At 39.1% G+C, this 21,740-nt stretch overlaps 1 protein-coding gene across 4 annotated transcripts in view; it reads left to right on the forward strand.

Annotated features, from left to right (window-relative positions):
• SKIC3 (SKI3 subunit of superkiller complex) overlaps positions 1–21,740 on the forward strand; it is a 51,959-nt gene that overhangs the window by 22,752 nt on the left and 7,467 nt on the right. For 3 of the 4 annotated variants that reach the window (XM_062617482.1, XM_062617481.1, XM_062617484.1), the window contains exons 19-38: positions 572–674; positions 1,174–1,350; positions 2,299–2,443; positions 2,600–2,678; positions 2,809–2,870; positions 2,992–3,048; positions 4,132–4,200; positions 5,185–5,259; positions 5,866–6,007; positions 7,849–7,942; positions 8,516–8,593; positions 9,886–10,010; positions 10,820–10,943; positions 14,814–15,032; positions 15,859–15,931; positions 16,666–16,719; positions 16,826–16,937; positions 17,846–17,974; positions 18,592–18,713; positions 20,480–20,638. In XM_062617482.1, coding sequence (XP_062473466.1) covers positions 572–674; positions 1,174–1,350; positions 2,299–2,443; positions 2,600–2,678; positions 2,809–2,870; positions 2,992–3,048; positions 4,132–4,200; positions 5,185–5,259; positions 5,866–6,007; positions 7,849–7,942; positions 8,516–8,593; positions 9,886–10,010; positions 10,820–10,943; positions 14,814–15,032; positions 15,859–15,931; positions 16,666–16,719; positions 16,826–16,937; positions 17,846–17,974; positions 18,592–18,713; positions 20,480–20,638 — 2,198 coding nt within the window. The remainder of the gene's footprint in view (positions 1–571; positions 675–1,173; positions 1,351–2,298; positions 2,444–2,599; positions 2,679–2,808; positions 2,871–2,991; positions 3,049–4,131; positions 4,201–5,184; positions 5,260–5,865; positions 6,008–7,848; positions 7,943–8,515; positions 8,594–9,885; positions 10,011–10,819; positions 10,944–14,813; positions 15,033–15,858; positions 15,932–16,665; positions 16,720–16,825; positions 16,938–17,845; positions 17,975–18,591; positions 18,714–20,479; positions 20,639–21,740) is intronic. The other variant, XM_062617483.1, reaches the window with a different exon arrangement.

Here is a 21,740-nt window from a genome sequence, read left to right on the forward strand (position 1 = left end):
AGTAAATTATTACATAAATAGGATTAAATAATGTTGGTTTCAAGTCTTCTTCTAAGAAGACTTTCCCTTTAGCCTATTGTAACATTGTTTCTTCTGTTTGTGTTTTGGAAATATTATTTAACTTGTGTCAACTGAAAATTGGTGTATTTGTCCAAGACTTCTCAGTGCAGAGCAGATTTCTCTGGAGGGGTTTTCTGAATGTTTGAGGAGAAACCCAAAGCTTAAATGCTATGGGGTTTATGCTTTATTTGGTTTATTTTATAGTAATAATTTTAGTATATTTTATATAATAATATTTATTTTATAATAATAATTTAATAAACCAAATAGTTTATTTGGTTTATTTTAATATCCAAGTTATTCTACAGTTCACACTTGGCAGGGTAGATTAAAAGCAAGGTTTGTATTGTGGGCACTTTGGGTCTTTTGAATTTGGCATTACCTGTGCAGGCTATAAATCTTTATACCAAGCAGAACACTGAGCAGGCTTTCATCCTTCCACCCCACCTCCTTTATCAAGCAGATCATAAAAGCATCACTTTTCATAGAGGATATTTTCTTTTATTTTCAGGACTTGGTGAATGCTATCTGAGCTTGGCAAGATCAGCCCTTGATAACTTTTTTGATAGAAAGGCTATGGATTGCATAGAGCGGGCTCTTGAATTTTTTACAAGGTTAGTACTAAATACTCAGTCATTTAACATCCACTGGGATAATAGGTTGACAGGCAGAAGAATAAGAGTTATGTATCTTAGGACTTCCAGTAAACTAAAACAAATAGACCAGGCTTCTAATCTGAAAGCAAGAATGTGGTTATTGGAAATGGTTTTAATAATACATTCTGGACTTAGGCCTGAAATGCTAAAGTGGGTATAGTCAGCTTACATGTTGACAGATAATGAATAATTTGCAGAACTGACACTAAGTCCCAACAAACTTGGGATATATTGGCATTTTGTAGGGGCTTTTTTGTTTATTTTTGATCTTTTAGACCCGTAAGTTGAATAGGGAGAAAACAATAATTAAAAAAAAAAAAGAAAAAAAAGAAAGACAAACAGCTCGTTGATTAAACAAACATTAGAGTCTGTGCTGAAGTGGTAAACTTTCTTTCAGCAAAGTATATTGAGGTGTCTGAATGTGTGTTGTTGGGGGTTTCTGTATCATTAATTACAGGGCAACAAAGCAACGTCCTGATGTATCTTGCCTCTGGAAACTGCTTGGAGATACCTGTACTAGCGTGCATGTTATTTCACCAGCTAAAGTGAATGTTCAAGTTCTAGGATCGCTTCTGGGTAAAAATGCAGCCACACAGAGGCTGAAGAAAAGTGAGCTGCTTGTACTGGGAGGAAGGTAATGTTTTTTTATTATATCAGGCTTCTATGCATCTTGAGATTGTATAGATTCTCAAGTGTTCTAGACCATTTCTAGAAAATGAAAGACATGCTGATCTGCCAACACCTGCATATTGAGCGAAGATTAATGAGGTGGTAAATAGAGTCTCATGCTTCTTCCAAATTACCTTACTCATTTCAGAGTATATTTCCAGGATTGCCGCAGTGGCTCTCAACAATTCATCTAGCATCTGCTGTTCTCCTTGTTTCTGTCTCCAGAGCATGGCTACATGCTGCCTCTCGTTCAGTAAATTATACCTCTTCACATGGATTGGTTGCAGTAGTTGCTAACTAGTTCTCCCAGGACTACTAAAGTCCAAGATAATACTTTAAGCTTTCTGTCTGTATTTCTTTCTTACAAAAATGTCATTGATTTTTCTTCCCTACCTATGGGGTCTAGAATACATTGGAAGAGGGAAATCCTTGTTTCTGGCTCATGATGGTAGAAAATATTTTCTGTAGCCATCTTCTGTGACTCTCCCTCTGAGCTTTGTGCAGTTGGATGTGTAAGGCAGGAAATTCAGCTGATTTGTAAATCTTAGCCATGATATATGGAGTCAGATGCTTCCTGGGGGAAGTCTGATTAACTGTAAAAATGACTAGTGCTTGTTTTAAGTAAAAGCATACGTGCTGCAATTGACATAGTTTTCATTTAATGCACGTAAGTGGCTTTGTATGTGGTGAGCACTACAGACTGCCTTTAGACCAGGAAAGATTCTCTGAAGGTATCTGCCTGACAGAAAATGGGTTAGTTGGTTGTTGCTTTCCATTCTTGTCTGCTTTTGTTTGTATTTATGCATGGTTGGTTGGTTTAGGTTTTTAAGCACTTCTTTGAATGTTTTCTCAGCCCTCTGCTCTTCATGCAGAAAGGCTTGGAATAATGCTTCTGTGATTCATATTTCTGTAGGTGTTATGGCAGAGCTTTAAAACTGATGCCTTTGCCTAGCATATGGTGTGATCTTGGAATAAATTATTATCGACAAGCAGAGCACCTCACAGCAGTGGGATCTGATATGAATGAGATCAGTGAACTTCTAGAGAAGTCTTTACAGGTATTGCCTGTTTTTCCCATTACATTCTTTAAAATTTAAATTGGTATTGGTGCTTGTCTGCATAATCTTTCTGTCCTCAATAAAACTTACATCTCTTCATAAAGTCTTAATTTTTGCTTTTCTAATGATGATAATCTGCATTTGATTTTCTTCCAGTGTCTCAAAAAAGCTGTGAGGCTTGACAGCAAAAATCATCTTTATTGGAATGCACTTGGTGTGGTTGCTTCCTGTAGTGGTAAGTGTTCAGTGAAACCTCTAGCTCCATAATATCCTAAATTAGAAGGCAACTTGACTAATGGTGTTTATGGAATCAGCTAGATCTAGCTCTACTTTTTTCTTTTTTTTTTCTTTTTTTACCTCCCCAGCTATTGGGAATTATGCTCTTGCTCAACATTCGTTCATCAAATCTGTTCAAGCTGAGAAAATCGTAAGTGTTGTAGGCAGATGCCATCTGTTTCAAGTGGGCATTTAAAACTTTTCCCCTGATGCAGTGTTATGTTTGAATATAGTCATAATACATTGGTTTTAACTTCATTTGTTCGGTCTAGAATGTTGTTGCCTGGACCAACTTGGGGGTTTTGTATCTGACAACTGGAAATATTGAGGTAACTCTCTTCCCTATCCTCATTTTTTTTTCTTTTTTTTTGTTACCATTTTAATGGAGATTATGGGGGTAGGACTGTGGGCAAACAGTGAAAAATGTCTCTCTCAGATGCAAAAAATGTACTTTCTTTGAAAGAAATTGGCACCTGTACCTCACTTGAGGCATGCAGATAAATTAGATGTTTGCTCTGGAAGGAAAATTCTCCTGAATTGGTAACGTTGCTTTTCAAGCAAATGGGTAGAATGAAAAGTGTTTGGAAGAACTGAGAAGTGGTTAGTCAAAGCAGTGCACACCAGGTTTGACCAGGAACTTTTAGCTGTAAGTCACAAACTGAACTTTAATTTTTTGCGTTTCCCACAGGTAGTTACTTCATGCTCATTGGCAGATTTATGATTTATTGTAATCCTGTGTAGCCTTCAGAGTTTCTTTGGAGAAAAATTATAGAACATCTTAAGTGAAGTCCAAATTTCTCATGCAGCTAAAACTATAAACAACCTATTTGCTGGTCAGAATTACCCAAGTTTTATGTAATTGAAAATGTGAAGGTCAGAATTCCTTTTAATAAAAATAACTTGATACTACAAGCTACTTACTGCTAAGACTACTAATGCTTGTGCCACACTGAGGGAGGAACTCTTAATATATGCAGTCCATAGAGCAAAGATAACTTGTAGGTGGTAACCAGTTCTACCATTTTGAAAATATAATTTTTTAACTCTTTGCGTGAAGGAAAAATTTCCAAACCTGGATCCTCCAGGAGTCAGATGTTAAAATATTAATTGATCCAGGGGTTACTCTAGCTGCTGAACTATTTTGCTGTTATCAGAAGGAAGAACATTTGAAAGGGAGGGGAACTTTTAATCTTGTAATGATTTTTTTAGTTTTTTTTTTTAGTAAGGCTGATGTGGTTTGTTTCTCTAGGCAATGTATTGTTCTGCAGAGCACAATATATGTTTTTAGTAATGACCTAATTTCGTATGTGAAATTTTTTCAATATTACTGCATGTCAATACCTCTGTATATTCAGGAGTGCTGTGTTACTGTGACAGATAGGTCAATAGCTCTCTATTCTTTGGTTCTGCAGCAAGCTCATGAAGCCTTCAAGATAGCACAGTCTCTGGAGCCTTCTTACTTACTGTGTTGGGTTGGGCAGGTAAGGTGATAAATACTCATAAAACTGAGCCTTTTTTTGGTCAAGGAGAAGACTTTGACTCCATCCTAATAATTGGTACTTAATCGTGTTCTTGAAAATAACACATTTTAAGTAAATGTGATTAAATGTTTACATTAAGGGAGCTTCTACCTTCCCTGATAGTGGATGGGAACCTTTGTTTCCATAGTGGTAATACAATGGGAGCTACATTCATCAGGTACTTTATATAATGTTTTTCTGGCTGATGTTATGAGTTCAGTGAGAAACCAGCTATTAAAAAAACAATCACTGTTTGCTGTTTGTGCTCTGAGGCTTTTTATTGAGTATTGCCACCAAAGCACCATCTTCATAACGTGCTAGATATTTCAGCTTCAGCTGTACCACTAGCTCATTATCTGGCACCCGTTATCTCTCTTGTCAGCCCTGCTTTCTAACACCACTGTTTTTAGAAACAGTATGTCCGTAATGTACCTGGGACAAAAGCAGTTCTTATTTCCTGGGGAGTTACCTTCTCCTTACCAGTGAGGGTTGGATATGCTCCTGCCTATCCATGAATAGTTAGAAGTACTTGCGACTCATACTTTTATGATCACTGTAGGTGTGCTTCATAATCCCATGCTGCTGACCTGCTAATGATATCTAATTGAAACTGGATTCTGGGGGAGAACCTAGCACCATTAGATGTCAAAATTCAGCTCCTGTCCGATGTTTTGAGTTGTGCTAAGAGACACAAAGTCTGTGTCCTAAAGAATGTGAAGTAGCAGCTGAAGACTGATTTTTCAAGTACTGATACATTAGAAACTGCTTGTGCAGTTTAATTGTATTTGGTTTATTCATAAAAACAGTGTTTCTTGGAGAGTGTGAGAGAAAGAAAGTGTCTTCATGTTAAATGCTTCAAATGTGCATGATGTAATGTGTGCTGAGTTTTTGTCAATGTCGTAAATTTTGAAGTACCTGACTACAGCAACTCTTGCTTCTCTGTAGGCTCTTATTGCAGAGACAGTAGACAGCTATGATACTATGGATCTTTTCAGGCACACAACTGAACTCAGTATGCATGTAAGTATAACAGTTGTATTGTACTGAAGTTTCCGTATATCTAATATCGCTACTTTGGTGATGTATTTTTTAAAAAATAGGCATGTCTCAAATGGTGAAACAGTTATGGTGTACCACGTGAGAGAGCGTGACATCTATGTTGTTGCTCTTGGCTTGTGCTGCCACTGACTAGCAGGCATTTACTTTATTAAATGCTTTATTCCAAATGGTCTAAGAAATCAGTTTCATGAGTCATGCAAAGACATTCTTGTCATCCCACAGAATTGGACGGAGGTCAAAGGCATAAATTATAACTATTCCAGGGGAGAGCAAGGATATTGCCAGTGCCCTTAGTTGTAAGAAAGTGAAGGCCTTCACATTCTCTTTATAGCTTTTTGTCTGTCATCCCTCCAGTGATGCAGGAAGTGATATGTTTATGTAAGAATTCTCTTTGCCCAAAGGACAAGTTAACACTTTTGTTTTCTTCTCCTGCTTTAACACTGATGCAGATTTTTAGGCAAGGCTGTGCCTTGAAACACAGAATTATTACTATAATCTGTAATTATTTTGCTGTTGCTTGAGCAGGTTTAATGAATCCCATTTGTTTTTTTTTTTTCGTTTCTTGAGACTGAGGGAGCAAAAGGCTATGCCCACTGGGTATGTTCAACGCTGCAGGATAAAAACAACAGAAACACTGAACTATATCTGTACAACATTGTTCAGATGAATGCTATTCCATCAGCCCAGGTGGTCTTGAGCAAATATACAGGTACGTAATTTAAATACTTTACTAACCTCTCAAGATTAACATGCATTCAGAATGAACAGATGCACCTGTACTAATTTTGGCAAAGAGTGATCTTGCTGTGCTAGGGAGAGGCTTTTGAGCTGTAAAGGAACCAAAACAGGGTAACTGGGGCACTGATGTTTATTACCACAAAAATATGAAGTAGGTTTGAGTTCTGTTTGCTGGCTCATTCCTTCAGATTTTGTTTCAAAGACCAGCCAAAATAAGAACCAGAGCCTTGTGATACTTGTCATTGCATGTTTGCTGTCAGACTTCCTTCAGATGTGTCTATGTGCATGCTACCTCCTCTACCCCATGCCATGATGTTTGACAGAAGCCTGCTCTCAGATGCTCTGTAACTCCATAACCTCAAGCATATGATTCTGTCAACCTTCAGTAGGAGATGAGCTGTATTTTTGTGCATGGTTCCAAGCCAGTGCGGCCTCACTGATGGGGTCAGATTGTATATATCTAGCCTGGAAGGTAGGTGGAGAAAATGTGGGTTTTCTTAAATCTTCATCCATTACTGTACATAAATCCTTTGATGAATAATTTGTTGCTCATTTTTGAGAGCTACAAAATAAGGTGCAAGCATTTAAAATGTGATAATGAGATAACTTCCTTAATGAGATGTTAAAATGAGATTGCTTCGACAAGAACTTCACAATGACCTGGCAGTGTGCATATGCAGCCCAGAACCACCCCTGTGTGCTGGGCTGCATCCTCAGTGTGTGAGCAGCAGCTCGAGGGATGGGATCCTGTTCCTCTACTGCGCTCTGGGGAGACCCCACCTGCAGTCCTCATCCAGCTCCGGGGCAACAACACAAGAGGGATGTGAAGCTGTTGGAGCAAGTCCAGAGGAGGCCGTGGAGATGCTGTGAGGGCTGAAGCAGCTCTGCCCTGGAGACAGGCTGAGAGAGCTGGGCTGGTTCAGTTTGGAGAAGAGAAGGCTCCAGGAGACCTTAGAGCAGCTCAAGTGCCTGAAGGGGCTACAAGAAAGCTGGAGCTGAGCTTTGGACAAGGGCCTGAGGGGCCAGGACAAGGGAGAATGGCTTTAACCTTGACAAAGGGGAGACTGAGATGAGATCTTAGGCAGAAGTTCTTCCCTGTGTGGGTGGTGAGGCCCTGGCACAGGTTGTCCGGGGAAGCTGTGGCTGCCCCATCCCTGGCAGTGTTCAAGGCCAGGTTGGATGGACTTGGAGCAACCTGGTCTCATGGAAGGACAGCTGGAACTGGATGGTGTTTAAGGTCCCTTCCAACCCAAACCATTCTGTGATTCTATAAAATGCAAGAACGTATTTTTTTTTGTCCAATCCCTGTTCTTAAATGGACTGCAGGAGGGTCCTGCGTGATCATTCTTAATCTGGGAAAAAAGTCTAAAAGTTTGAGATGAGATGACAGCTGTAAAATATGTACCTTAGCTACTAATAAATATTTCAAAGTTGTAGAATTAAAAATAAAACGTAAGATTCTACTAGTGTTTTACTCTAGTCAATACGAACTGAATAGTTTCCTATTTCATTTAAAAAAAAAACAACACTGCACGTTTTAAAACTTAAAATCCATGGAGTGCATTAATGCTGTGTCTTAAAATTTTAAACATTTTTTAGTTAACCTGGTGCGATGTAGTGGGTCTTCATATCTCTTCCTGTACTTGCCTGAAGCCTGCCAAAGTGATTCCAGCGAGCAACTGACGGAAGCACTTGGCAGAATTGTTTCCTGTATATGCATACATTGTAGCATCGGTGTAGCAATGTTTTTGTAATAATTTTGTTATGAACTTTCTGATCATGTTGTCTATACTGTCAATTCTGATTTTCTAGAAAGAAATCCAGACGATGCATCTTCTTTCACGATGCTTGGTTATTTGAATGAGCATCTGAATCTAAAAAGGCAGGCAACAGATGCCTATGAGAGGTAAACAACACACTCTTGGAAAGTTTACTTATACAAGCTCCTTGATCTCTTTTTCCATGCACCATCTGAAAACTTAAGGGTTTTTCTTTTCCTTTAGTAAACCTTACTTTCTCAATTCAAGAGTACATTTCAACTAAGTGCGTTGTGAGGGAAGGTGTGGGGATATTCTTACATCAAATTTAGAAGTGCAGAATGCGGAAGTGGAAAAGTAAAGGCATTCCAAGTCTTCCATGTCTTAGCAGGACATTTAGCTAATTCACTGTATGGGATTTAAGTGAAATTTTGGAGGCTGGTAAGCTTAGTTTTAGTTTCGGTCTTTACTCATTCTGATTAATGGAGGTGATTGGGCTCTGTCTTTGCTTTTTTATCTTCTCCCTTCTTTTCAAATGGTAGGTGGACATGATGAAAGAATGTGTTTGGTGAATATATTTCCTGATGCAGTAAAATGGGCTTTGTTTGTGCTTAATTAGCATAGGAAAGCTTCTGAGTAAAACATTTGCCCATTGTGAGAACTGTTGTCAAAGTGTGCGTTATGGTCAGATGGTAATCATTCTTAATTGTCATTAATTTCAGGGCAGCTTCATTGCTGAAAAACTCTGCTGATACTGAGAAATATAATATAGCAATGCAAAACTATGGCAGGTGTCTGTGGTAAGTGTTGGCATATTTTCGCAGCCTCTAACTTCAGCTTTGGATGTAGTCAATACAGTCATGCAGAACATGAAGGAGGCCAAAAGGTGGTTGTTAATCTACTAAACATTGTTTAACTGTAGACGTGTTTGCCTGAAGTTTTTTATGTGCTCCAGAAATAGGTAGTCTATCAAAAAAGAAAAAAAAATAAATCAGATTGCAAGGAATTGCTCAGTATCTTCATAGTTTGTAACATGTCAGTGATTCCCTTATCCTTAGCTTGATACTTAAGTGCCTTAACATAGTCTACATGATGTAGCTGGTTTATGGTCTCCAGAATAAATCGTTTTTTTACAGAGTCCACAGTTGAGATATGTAGGGGTTTAACTAGAATAAAATAGCTGCTTCAGGGTTATTCAAAATCGCTTTTACCTGCCATTAGAATGTATATTGACTTGTACAACCTGAAGCATGTGGGGTTGGGGTATTGTGTACATGAATGTGACCTGCTTATGACCCTCTCTTCTGCAGTTCTACTCAGAATTCTCAGTTCTACTCAGAATTTACCATTCCCTTCTGGTTCTTAGGGAGTGCAGGACACAAGTCTTAACAGATAAAGATTTTCAAACTTCTCTTTGATATAACTCAAGCTCTGCTAATCAGATGTCAGCTCTCTGGGAAAACGTCATATATTCTGAAGTCTTTGTACATGACACTAGAATTTCTAGGCTCTGGTAACTCATTGTTTAACTTCAGGAAAGATTTTAGAAGCAACTTTTCAGTTTCCTGTAGTCTCACATCCATACTGTGTGTGTGGTAATTCCTGTGTGCAATTTAAGCAAGAGAAAGGCTCCAGTAACTAATAACTAGTTCTGTTAAACACAATCCTGTATGATTTTTTCCATGGTGATCTTAGAACAAGAGTGCTGTATGTCTGTCTGTATGTACACTCGACTATCTGTGTGCATGCATACTTTGATTAGCCTTTTTCACGTTACTCCTTTTCTATTTTCGCCCACTCTTTTGTGCTAACCATTAAGTGACATCCTTACCTACAGCTGTCATGCAGATGGGGAGGACTTTTTGGTATCAGTTATTCTTCATGCGAAAGAGAGTTGGAGAGAGTAACTGCTATAACAGAGGAGGAATATTGCACATTTGTGTCCTAATCTTGCTCTTTCCAGAGCAAGTTGTAAGTTGTCTACTTACAACTGTTGTAGAAAAGAAGATATTTGTCTACAAGGACAGCTGCTCTGAATTATAGCAGATGTTGGCAACATCCTTCATACCAGTGTCTGTTTTTGTTTTTACAGTGCTCTTGGTGAGTGTGATAAGGCCATTGAGGTTTATACATCAATACCCTTAACAAAGTTTGATGGCATTGTGGGGATAGCATTAGCCTACTTCAAGAAAGGACTCATACAAGAAAGTATCAAAGGTAAGCATCTGCCTAATTCAAAGCATTATGGGACAAAGCTCTTGAGAGTAACCTCAATTTTTTATTTTGTCTGACCAGCCTTGCTGTAGTTCAGTTTTTTTCACTCTCTCAGTTCTAATGCTTAAGTACAAATTTCACAACTGTTTTAATCAATAGGCTGTTCAGTAGGATGCTACAAATACTAAAATGTACAAAAGTAAACTACATTTTTTCAAGTGTTTTAATTCAAAGGGAAGCTTCCCTTGTTCTGAAATGAAATGGCTTTTCTGGGAAAATCAGTTCTGGGTAGGAGATTAATGTGTTGTTCAGAGCACTTTAGTGATAAATATAAGTGCTATATGGTCATGTTCTGTACTGCTAAGATGCGAGACTTCGCAAAAATGTGTACTGAATTGTCAGTACAGAATTGTAAGTGCCCACTAAGGAACACCCAGCTCAGTATTTTAAGTATCTCTTACTTTTTAGATGAAATGTGCCCATCTGAAGTACTGTTTTGTAAGTAAACTGTCACAGACGAGTATTTATACTGTGTTCTTTCAGGCTTTTGCTGGATATCCTAATACTGCTTGTGAGTTCCGTTTCCACTTGATAAACAATTCCCAGGCTCTTAACAGCCCTGGCATTTATAACATACGGTTACTTCCAGAGTCTTTGTCAACTTTTTTTTTTTGGTCTTTTTTTCTATTATTTGAGGTGTGAAAATACAGTGAACCTGAAACCGAAGTGCCCCATGTTCTAATATCATGCCTTTGTAGAGGCTTTATAAAAAACGTAATTTTTCTCCTACTTTAATTCTGAATTTTTACCAGCCTATGAAAAAGCCTTGTCTGTTGCTGAGTCTGAAGAAGATAAAGCACATATCTTGACTGCCTTGGCAATAATGGAGTACAAACAGAACAAAGTGGATGCTGCAAAGACACTGCTATTTAAATGGTGAGTGGAAGGAATAATAATCCATGCATGGTGTTTATGGTACTGCTGAATCCTCAGATTTACTTTTGGGGAGATCTCATGTGAAATTTGTCTGGGTTTTTTTGTTTTTTGTTTTTTTGTGTGTGTTGCCTAGTAGAAGCTGGTGTGGATGCAGTGTTCTTTTAAGCTTATTCATGTGATTTATCTGTTTTATGGCCTATCTCTTCTTCCATATTCTTAAAGTAGTATGGAGTGAAAGAGTTGGTGGGCTGGGCAGTTTGGATGTTTAGTGTCCTTGAATGGTAGTCTTAATAGGTTTATCTTTTAAGAGAGTATGTAGCTGTCCTAAGCACTAGGCAGTATTTTTGTTCTTTAGCTGTAGGAAATTTAGATGACAAATGAAAAAAAATTCAGTTTAAATAGTCAGAAATCTCCAGAACAATTGCTAACATCTCAGGCTCTCAGTCAGGATCAACTCTGTCAGAAGAGAACTCCAATGGTAGCTGTACAGTCTCAGTCTTGCCAGCAGACTCCTGAAACAGTTAAGATTCATGATCTAGTACACTCTAAATCGTGAGTAACTGGTGATTAACTAGCTAGGAACCTGGTATTTCCTACATCCTATTAATCAGTGCAGATTTCTATTTTTGGCATGAAAATCGACAGTGAGAGTTCTGTTGTGTGGGTATTTTCTTTGTTTGGTGTTTTGGTGTTTTTTTCTTCTTTAAACACAAAGTATCTAAGGAAAATAACACTGCAGTGAATATATCTAGATGTGAATTGGATGTACAGCGCTGCACAGATATACAGTGGATTTTACTAAAAGGGTCCATTCTGGTCCAATAGACAGATGTCATTTTTGGCTGAAATTCAAGCTAGATGACTTAAAGGGCCTGAGTTAGGACCTCATGCCAGAAGCTGTCTTTCTTCTTTCTTGTGACCAGTTTGTCACAGAAATTTTTAGCAGTGAGTATGTCTTTATAGCTAATATGGTAGAATTCCACTTCTTACTTGTCAAAGAGCAGTGCCTTTGCACCAGATAACAGTGCTGGTTATTTATGTTTAACAGCATTTACAAATTTTTCTTGCTAGGGACTGAAAACAAAGTATAAAATCACAATGCCTCTATACAAATGCCCCACAGCGTGGGGAACAAACGAGGAATTAGAGATGTATGCACATCTACGGCGGTATGATATAATAGGCATCACAGAAACATGGTGGGATGGCTCCTGTGACTGGAGTGTTGGAATGGAAGGTTACAGGCTCTTTAGAAAAGACAGGCCTGGCAGGTGGAGAGGGGGAGTTGCCCTTTATATTAGGGATAGGCTGGAGAGTATGGAACTCTGTCTGGGGACAGGTGAGCAGTCTGCAGGGAGTTTGTGGGTTGGGGTTAAAGGCAATATAGCTATGGGAGACATTACTGTGGGGATCTGTTAAAGACCCCCTGACCCGCTGGCCATCAGATTTGAGAAATCATGGTAGTCAGGTGAAGTTCCCGATGACTGGAAAAAGGGAAATATAACCCCCATTTTCAAGAAGGGGAAAATGGATGACCCAGGGAATTACAGACCAGTCAGTCTCACCTCTGTGCCTGGCAAAATCTTGGAGCAGATTCTCCTGGAAGGCATGCTAAGGCACATGAAAAGCAGCAAGGTGCTTGGTGACAGCCAGCATGGCTTCACTGAGGGGAAGTCCTGCCTGACCAATTTGGTGGCCTTCTATGATGGGGCTACAGAACTGATGGACAGGGGTAGAGCAGTTGATGTCATCTATCTGGACTTGTGCAAAGCGTTCGACACTGTCCCACACGACATCCTTGTCTCTAAATTGGAGCGACATCAATTTGATGGATGGACCACTCGGTGGATAAAGAACTGTCTGGATGGCCGCACACAAAGGGTTGTGGTCAATGGCTCAATGTCCGGCTGGAGACCAGTAACAAGTGGTGTTCCTCAGGGATCGCTGTTGGGACCGGTCTTGTTCAACATCTTCGTCGCTGACATGGACAGTGGGATTGAGTGCGCCCTCAGCAAGTTTGCCGATGACACCAAGCTGTGTGGTTCGGTTGGTACCCTGGAGGGAAGGAATGCCATCCAGAGGGACCTCGATACACTTGTGAGGTGGGCTGATGGCAACCTCATGAAGTTTAACCATGCCAAGTGCAAGGTCCTACACCTGGGTGGGAGCAATCCCAGGCACAGCTACAGGTTGGGCAGAGAAGAGATTGAGAGCAGCCCTGTGGACAAGGACTTCAGGGTGTTGGTCAGTGAGAAAATGAACATGAGCTGGCAGTGTGCGCTTGCAGCCCAGAAAGCCAACCGTATCCTGGGCTGCATCAAAAGGAGCGTGGCCAGCAGGTCGAAGGAGGTGATCCTGCCTTTTTACTCTGCTCTTGTGAGACCTCACCTGGAGTATTGTGTGCAGTTCTGGTGTCCTCAACATAAAGAGGACATGGAACTGTTGGATCAAGTCCAGAGAAGGGCCACGAGGATGATCAGGGGACTGGAGCACCTCCCGTATGAAGACAGGCTGAGAAAGTTGTGGCTGTTCAGCCTGGAGAAGAGAAGGCTGCGTGGGGACCTCATTGCAGCCTTCCAGTATCTGAAGGGGGCCTATAGGGATGCTGGCAAAGGACTCTTCATTAGGGACTGTAGTGATAGGACAAGGGGTAACGGGTTAAAACTTAAACAGGGGAAGCTTAGATTGGATATAAGGAGGAAATTCTTTCCTGTTAGGGTGGTGAAGGGTGGAATAGGTTACCCAGGGAGGTTGTGAATGCTCCATCCCTGGCAGTGTTCAAGGCCAGGTTGGACGAGTCCTTGGGTGATATGGTTTAGTGTGAGGTGTCCCTGCCCACGGCAGGAGGGTTGGAACTAGATGATCTTAAGGTCCTTTCCAACCCTAACTATTCTATGATTCTGTGATAACTTTACATTCTTGTCTCTTCTGAGGGCAGAAATAATAATCAGGAAGGCTTGATTAGAAGCCTGTAGTCACCGAATAAGTGAAAGTAAGCAGCAGTTCAGTCTGTGATTATGTTTAGGGCATTACATTGGAGTAACTCCATGTTGCTGTTGCCACACACAGTTTCGTTATTTGCCTCCATTCAGTTTGTGTTGCCTTTACTGTAAGAACACCTTCACCTTGTACATCAGTTAAGGTCATTGATTTGATTGTTTGTGCTGAGCTTGTTGTTTTCACCAGATCTGAAGATCAGGGGATTAACTTAAGAATTCTCTACCTATACTACAAAAATTAGCTGAAAAAAAAAAAAATTGACTGTATCTAGTAGGTCTCCAATAAAGCCTGGGATACTACTTATATGAGGTTAAATTGCCTCTCGAAATGAATAGAACAGTGCAACTCATGGGGGTACTGAAACTAGTAGATAGTGAAAAGCATGGTCAAGCTACCTTATGGTGGAGCAAATCTTGATGTAAACAAGACATAATTTCTGAGAAGATACCTGTTCTTGGAGCATTTCCATGCAGCAGCTGTAAATAAGGTTAGATACTAGTTATAAGTAGAAATGTCTTCAAGAAAAGAAAATCATTGTCAGTGTCACGCAGATTCTCTTACTATTCATTTTGTGGCTGCTGCTGAAGGACCCTTCAAGTGTCAGAGTCTTGCCAAGTAGTTGCATGTGATAAGCTTGAGTGCTGAAATGGCACGCAACCACTGCTGTTTTCCATATCCTGAGACCTCAAGGATGCTGATCTAGCTTGATCCATGATCCAACAGTGACAGGCTGTTAATTCTGTACACCATACAAGTACAGACAAAGACATAGCAGCAGGAAGACTCAAAAGTACCAAGTACACTAATGATAACAGTAAGTTTAATGTATGCTCCAAAACAGTGTCTTTTTCCTTCTCTATGATTCAACAGCTCATTAAAAGAACCTAGTATGGAAAGTCTGATGGCTTTATGCACACTAGGACTTGTAAAGGAGGATATTACACTTGCAACAGCAGCCCTGAAAGAATTACTGAAACATGGAGAAGGGAAGGTTAAGATCTATGAGAGGTGCCTTATTGCATCTGCTGTTTATGCATTGCAAGGCAGAAATGTGGGGGTCCAGAGAGAAATCTCCAAAGCAATACACAGGTATGTCTTTTGTCTTTGTTTGGATTCCCATGTAAATACATTGTTTTGATTATATTGAACAGTAAGCAAACTTTTGTTCCATTACAAGATTCTTCTAAAAAATAAAAAAAAAAGGAATTTAAATTAAAAAAAAATAATAAATTGATTTTCAAACACAGTGTTCTCACTGAAGGTGAGAATATCAGCATCAGCTGCCAGAAGCTTGCTTTCTGATTTATGGGATCAGATGGCAAAAGTTTCACGGCTTTCTTTCACAGGTTTTCTGGTTTTGTTTTGGTGGCTCCTTTAGCAGCTAGATCAGTTCACTGTTCTGTGCGTTTTTTATCATATGTAGCAGAAGCCTAGAAAAGTCTCAACGGCTTTTATATAATAGTAAACAGCCTCTGAAGCTGTTGATTCTGTTGGCTAAATGTCTATGTTTAGATGCATTCTGGAAAGGGGGAACTTTATTCAGTGCCTTAAAGTAAGACACAGCTCAGTTTCTCCAAGTGTTTTCAGAAACTCTTCTTTATGCATTTTTTTTTCTCAAACTGCAATTAAAATTCATTGCTCTTCATGCCATGAGAACAAGACCTTCAGCCCTGAAGTTGTTTTCTTCCTGTGAATGTTGATAAGCATATTGTCCATTTTGTTTCTTTAACTAGAAATGTACTTCAGTGTTGTGTTGTTTGCTTTAAATTACTGTCCATGTCTATTTTCAGCCACAGCAGATTCTTTTGTAAATAGAGCAAGATCCATTTGGGAATTATAGCAACTGCATACTGAGTTATGGAAGACCAGGCTCATAGCTAAACCATGAAGTCTAATGTTACTCTTCTTTTCCCAGTAACCCTGATAATCCTGCCCTCTGGTCTCTTCTGTCTCGGCTGGTTCCACTGTATGCCCCACAAAAGGCAAAAGTAAGTGCGTTGCTGTAATACATGTGTGTTGTTCACATCCTGAGAAGTCTTTTGTTATTTCTTAACTGGAAAAAACCCACCCTTCAGTACATGGACATTCACTAGTTAATATGAAAACTTAAAGCTGTCATACACAAGCATATATGGAGCAATGCACAGGTACATACTGAAGCCACATACTCAGTTGTTTGCATCTTTCATGAGGTAGTGATTCTTTTTCTTCTTGAAATAAAAGGAACTGATAGAAATAGTCCAAGAAGAAAAGGCTCTGCTGTGCATGTTGGTTTTTTTTTGTTTAGTTTTATGCATTACGTATGTTTCTATATAAATATATATTAGGATTTACCTATGTTCAATTTGGTTAATCTAGTCAATTTCACTTCTCACAATAGCCAGTATTTCCTTGCCACTTTTGTGCTTATTATTAGTTATTCTTCAAATAAATGCTCTTTGTCTTAATTTATGTCCATTATGTAAATAGAAATAGCACCTGAAAACAACTTCCTATCTGTATGGGGCTAAAATTATAAGCATAACATATGATTAAACTCTAATCTTGAATGTCTTTTCCTAATTCTTTATAGAGGGAGATCGTGCTGTAGGCAAGAAAAGAACTCATTAGGCAGACTTTGTGTTTCTGATTAACAAAGATAAAAAGATCTTGGCATTACATTTTGTATAAAATCTCTTAATCAGTCATATAACGAAGTCAATTATTTTTTCTAATCTTGCAGGGGGGAGCTGTGGCAGGAAATGTTGCACATGCACTTGATGTAAACCGTGCAAAGGTTTGGCTTTCTTAAAATGCAGACTTTATAATTCCATAAACAGTCCTAAATTTAATTCCATCTGATCACTTACAGTGTTAAGTCACATTTATGTTCTGTTTTATAGGAAGTCCTGGTGAACATAGCAGTTAATCAGCTGGCAGCAGGACATCACATGTTAGAAGATGAGAAAAACAATCCTCTGAAAAATATTCAGAAGGCAATCCACCTGTATCCAGGTTACTCTTGTTCTCAAACACAGTAGTGATTTTTATTTTTCTATCCATCAGAAACAAAATTATTATGCTAACAAAAAATAAAATCTACTGTTTTTGGGTTGCTTTGATATGGGTTATCCTTGAATGGTTTGGGGAGAACACAGTTGAAATTTTAAATGCCATTCTGAGTTCAGACATGGGGAATTAAACCAGACAAAAGAAAAATTGCAGAGTTCTAAAAGGCTTTTCTGGAGACAAGGGCAATTTCTTAATCCCTCATCAGGAGAAGAGATAGTTATTATGTAGTATATCATACAAAAAAGAAAAAAGCATGTTCCCTTAGTCTGTATGCTGCACCAAGCAGAAGAGATTTATTCATCTGTCTTGAGAATTTGGTTTGGAAATGTTCTCTTGCAGCATGCTGGTTATGAACTAGAGGCAACTGTTCTCCTATTGCGAAATGGTGATCTTCATTAAATGTATGAAGTGTGACTGTAGTGGGGTTTTCAAGTGTTAATTTGTCTTGACAGTGAAATACCAGAACATCATTTCTTCTACTGTAATTGTGATCTGATGTATCAGTGTGGCTGTGAGTTAAAAATTTCAGTAATCTTCCTACAGGCTACAAGACTGACTGCGATTGAAAACCAGTACACTTCGCATTTTGCTTTGTTAGATCTTCAAGCTTTGTTTCATTTTGCTGGCAAAATTCATTATCTTTGGGATGACAGTTTATCATCCTTAGCTGAGCTCTGTCCAGTTCAGGACAGAGACTGCTCTCCCAGTTATAGTTGCTCTTCCTGGGAGTAGGTCAGGGTAAAGCTGACGCTGGTGTTAGCTGGCATACATGGGAATGGTAAAGACCTTTCTAACTGAACTAACAGTATATTTAGAATGGGCCTCAGTTGCCTTTAACCATTCTTTTCTAGATAATTCTACTGCCTGGGCAGTGCTCATGGCGGCCTGTCATGCTGAAAACACCGTTGTCTGTCTAAACAACACTCAGCCAAAGCGAACGGATCTAGAAATGACACTTGTATCTAGAGTTTCAGCCAAAAGTAAGCTATACAAGTTTTCTAGTTTAAAAAAGTAAAATACAATTGAAATGTTCTAAGCTTGCAGTATCCTTCTGAATTTTGGAATCTTGCAAGCTGAGTAATAGTTTGAGCTATAACTTTCTTGTCATATCAAAATGCTAAATCCTAAGGCACAGGTAGGGTTAATTTCCTAATTGAGGCTTGCTTTCCCTTCCAAAGCCTCAAATGCTGTTTTAAAATATTAATACTGAACTGCGATGGCTAAATGCATGGGTGGGTGTATTATAGCACAGGAATGCTCCTTGCAAGGAAAGGCTAAAGTACTCCTGAGTTCTGTAACTTTTCCAATAGAGGGATAACCTCAGCCTGAGTCTTGCTCAACATCTGTAGTGTTTTCAAAACCAGAATTAAAATTCTGTATTTGGTTGATTGTTCTCAAACCATTAGCTCGAATGGTATATTCTTTTTTCCCTTCTCTTTCTTTAAATTTTACCGTTTCTTAATGTTGCTACTAATAAAGAAAGCCACATCAGGTTAACACTCCTCAAGTTCTCCCTTACCACATCTAGAGCATGGTACATGGTGTAGAACTACAGCATATACAGTAATCTCATTAAGCATTTTATCTGTTTTTGCAGCTGGAGAAAATAACCTTCCATGTCATTACGTCCAGACTCTTGAAGACTGGTGTCTGTGTCAAGCTATTACCAGCCTGGAGGAGACCGGTAAACTCTCAGAAGCTGAAGCCCTTTGTACCAAGGTATGCTGGTATGCAACTGGCAGATTGTGATGGAATTGTATAGAAATCATGATTTGTGTTCATTTTACAAAAAGGTAGTATTTGGATTAGCAACTGTCTGTTCCATCAGATCTACAAGATGAAATAGTTGGCATTTTCTCCCCCTCCCCAAGATACTTGATCTATTTGCACCAAAACTGTGTTGTTAGTTGGAACAAGCAGTGTATGACATGGCAAAGCTATGTCTGCCCTTGCCACCTTTGTTCATTAAGCTAGTATTAAGCAAAACATTACAGAAATTCAAGGCAAGAAGACCAGGTAGGAGACTTGGAGGGGACTTAAATGTCTTGTGCTCTGTTGTTCTGGTACTCCATTTCAGAGCCACAAGTGGATGCTACAAGTTTAATTACTGAAAAGAAGAATCTTGAGGTAACACAGTTAGGGAAGGGGATTGGATGCTTAATAAGCCTCAAGTGTGTATTTCATATGTTCATGAACCAAAGACTTTGCAGAAGATAAACAGAAACCCAGTTGGACTCGGCAGCTGACATCCCTGACTTTCATGATGAAAAATGACTAATCCTGTGCAAATGTGCTTTTTGCTTATGGCATTTCTGTATAAACAATGAAGAAAGTTAAAACACCAACCCTCCTCCCCGTCACCAACAGATTCAGTGAACATGCTGATTCTCTAAGGGGAAGTTATTTCCTGCCTGTTTGCTTGGTGAGGTGCTGTTTTCCTCTTCTAGCCAGCATCTCTACTCACCAGATACAAGTTGTTATCTGAGTATGGGGGAAGGTTATGATGGGTTTGGTTAATTAAATAGCTTGGGAAGAGGACAGTCAATGCCTGCAATTTGTGAAGAAACAAAGAGTAACGTTCTCTGGTACCACAAACTCTCATAGACGTTTTTGACCCTAAGGATTCTCAGAAAGCAGTATAGCTGGGGATGATGAGTCAGGCACTGGAGTTGTTTTCTTTGAGATAGGCAGCATGATTCCACACTTATTTATGGGGGAAGTACAAATAGCAGCTTCTGTTGTGTTTCTGAAAGTATTTGCATGTCTACACGTTCTTCACAAGTAGGAGCTTGCTAAGGCCTCACAGGGAGCATATTTTCTTTAAAAAAATGGGTGAAAAGTACAAGTGTTGTTTCTTAGATCTGTTTTGCATTAAAATTCTTGGAAATACTGTGATTTAAACAGGTAAAATAACATGAATTGTGACTTGCAAAAACTTCACATGCTTAACCTGAAAAGGATAAATCAAAGATGGCTAGTTTTCTGTCTTTTTTTTTTGTGCATGTATTCTAAAAAATACTCCTAGGTGTCTGCTGTTACTGAACAGGAAATGTTTAGTAAAGTGCTTCTGTTCCAGTAAGAATAAAGCACCTTAGCTGGGAGAATTAAAATTGCTTGGAACGTACTCAAGGTCATTTTAGCCACAGGGCAGGATTTTGTCTCCATTAGCCCAAAACTTGTAATGATTATGAAACCAAAGGAGAAGTAGAGGTCTGCTATTTAGCTTTGTTTCAGAAATCTCTAAGGATAGGACACATACAAAATTTAGGATGTACTTCAGATATATTTTGAGGAGAGAATAATGTTATCTATTTTCATGTGTCAATTCCTGGAACACTCCTTTGTGCAGAGGAGGAAAATGCCGTGTTGCATCCTGAGCATGCTTTCAATGCTGTATGCTGTAAAGACCAAAATGGAAAAATCAAAGTATCTTCTGCTATTTGGAAATGATAATTCTATATTATGTTAACCTTGCTTGGTTTTAGGGTTTAAAAAGCTGCCCTGAGCACCCAGCTTTGTTTTTGCTTTTGAGACAAATTCAGTGTAAGCAGCTGTTGCAGTCTCACAAAGAACTTCCAGACAACATCCTGGAGGAGCTTCGCAAGACAGTCATGATCAGTTCAACTTCAATTGCAGCCTGGCAAGTAAGTGTGGATCCTCTCCCTGACTTTGGTGTGCTGCTGTAAGCAGAGTATGCATGACAAATGGGTGAGAGTTTGTTACACTGTTTGCTTTTATTTGTCCACCAACAGCCAGTGGCAGAAAAAGAACAGTTCATATTCAGTTAATTCCATAGGTGTAACATTATGTAAACTTTCTTTTATAGCTGAAATACTAACAACCATTTTTAAGAAGCAGCAGACTGGGAGGCAAGAGAATTAAAAACTTGAGATAAACCCCTGGTACCTGTGTCTTTAGGGACCTGTGACTTGGTATGTGAGCAGAAACCCATGAAATATTTCATAACCCATAAGAATAGGTGGAAGTAAATGGTTTCCTAATATAGTAATATACAATTCCTTATTCAGCATCTGAAAACTTAAGTAAGTCAAAAAGACTTACTTAGTAATTACTCTATAATCTCCTGACATCAGGTGTCAACATTCATTTGAGTAGATTGAGTCTGCAGGGAAGAGAAATCACTCCCAGTAACAGTGTTCCCTTGCTCCCTTCCATGGCACTACAAGTGATCATTTTTAGCTAATATGAAGGTGCTATAACTAACTTCATGTGCTTTTCTGTGAGACAGTCTGAGAAGTCTGTCTCACACATGCCAAGAGATCTTTCTGGTGATGCAGCATATTTATTTATTTATTTCCTAACCGTTGCTCTTAGTTACAGTTACTATCCTCCTTACCAGTGTTTAGCAGCACATTGCTTAGAAAAATCCCATGTACTTTTAGAGTCCTTTATGTAGTTGGCAGGATTTATGGTGCTCCCTCTGCCAGTTGAGCAAATAAACAACTGTATGTGGTAAGATTCACTAAAGTTGACTTCAGTCTTAAAGGATCAGGGCAAGGCTGCTGTAGAGATCTCCATTTCACCCGTTACAAGGCTGCAGATCCCTCCTGGAACATAGGAGAATCATTTGTGGTGCTTTTTGGACACGTTTTTCTTTGATTTGTGAGACTTCACCTTTTTGAGCTGCAGAAGTCATTCAGAGTGGATTTGCAAAGTATGGGAGCATGCAAGACATGATTGTATTCTCTATTTTAGTATTATATCTTGAAAATGGAATTAGGGTTT

Source organism: Pezoporus occidentalis, unplaced genomic scaffold (genome assembly GCF_034315485.1).
Source record: "Pezoporus occidentalis ecotype Australia unplaced genomic scaffold, CSIRO_AGI_Poc_V1 ctg197, whole genome shotgun sequence".
Taxonomy (NCBI): domain Eukaryota; kingdom Metazoa; phylum Chordata; class Aves; order Psittaciformes; family Psittacidae; genus Pezoporus; species Pezoporus occidentalis.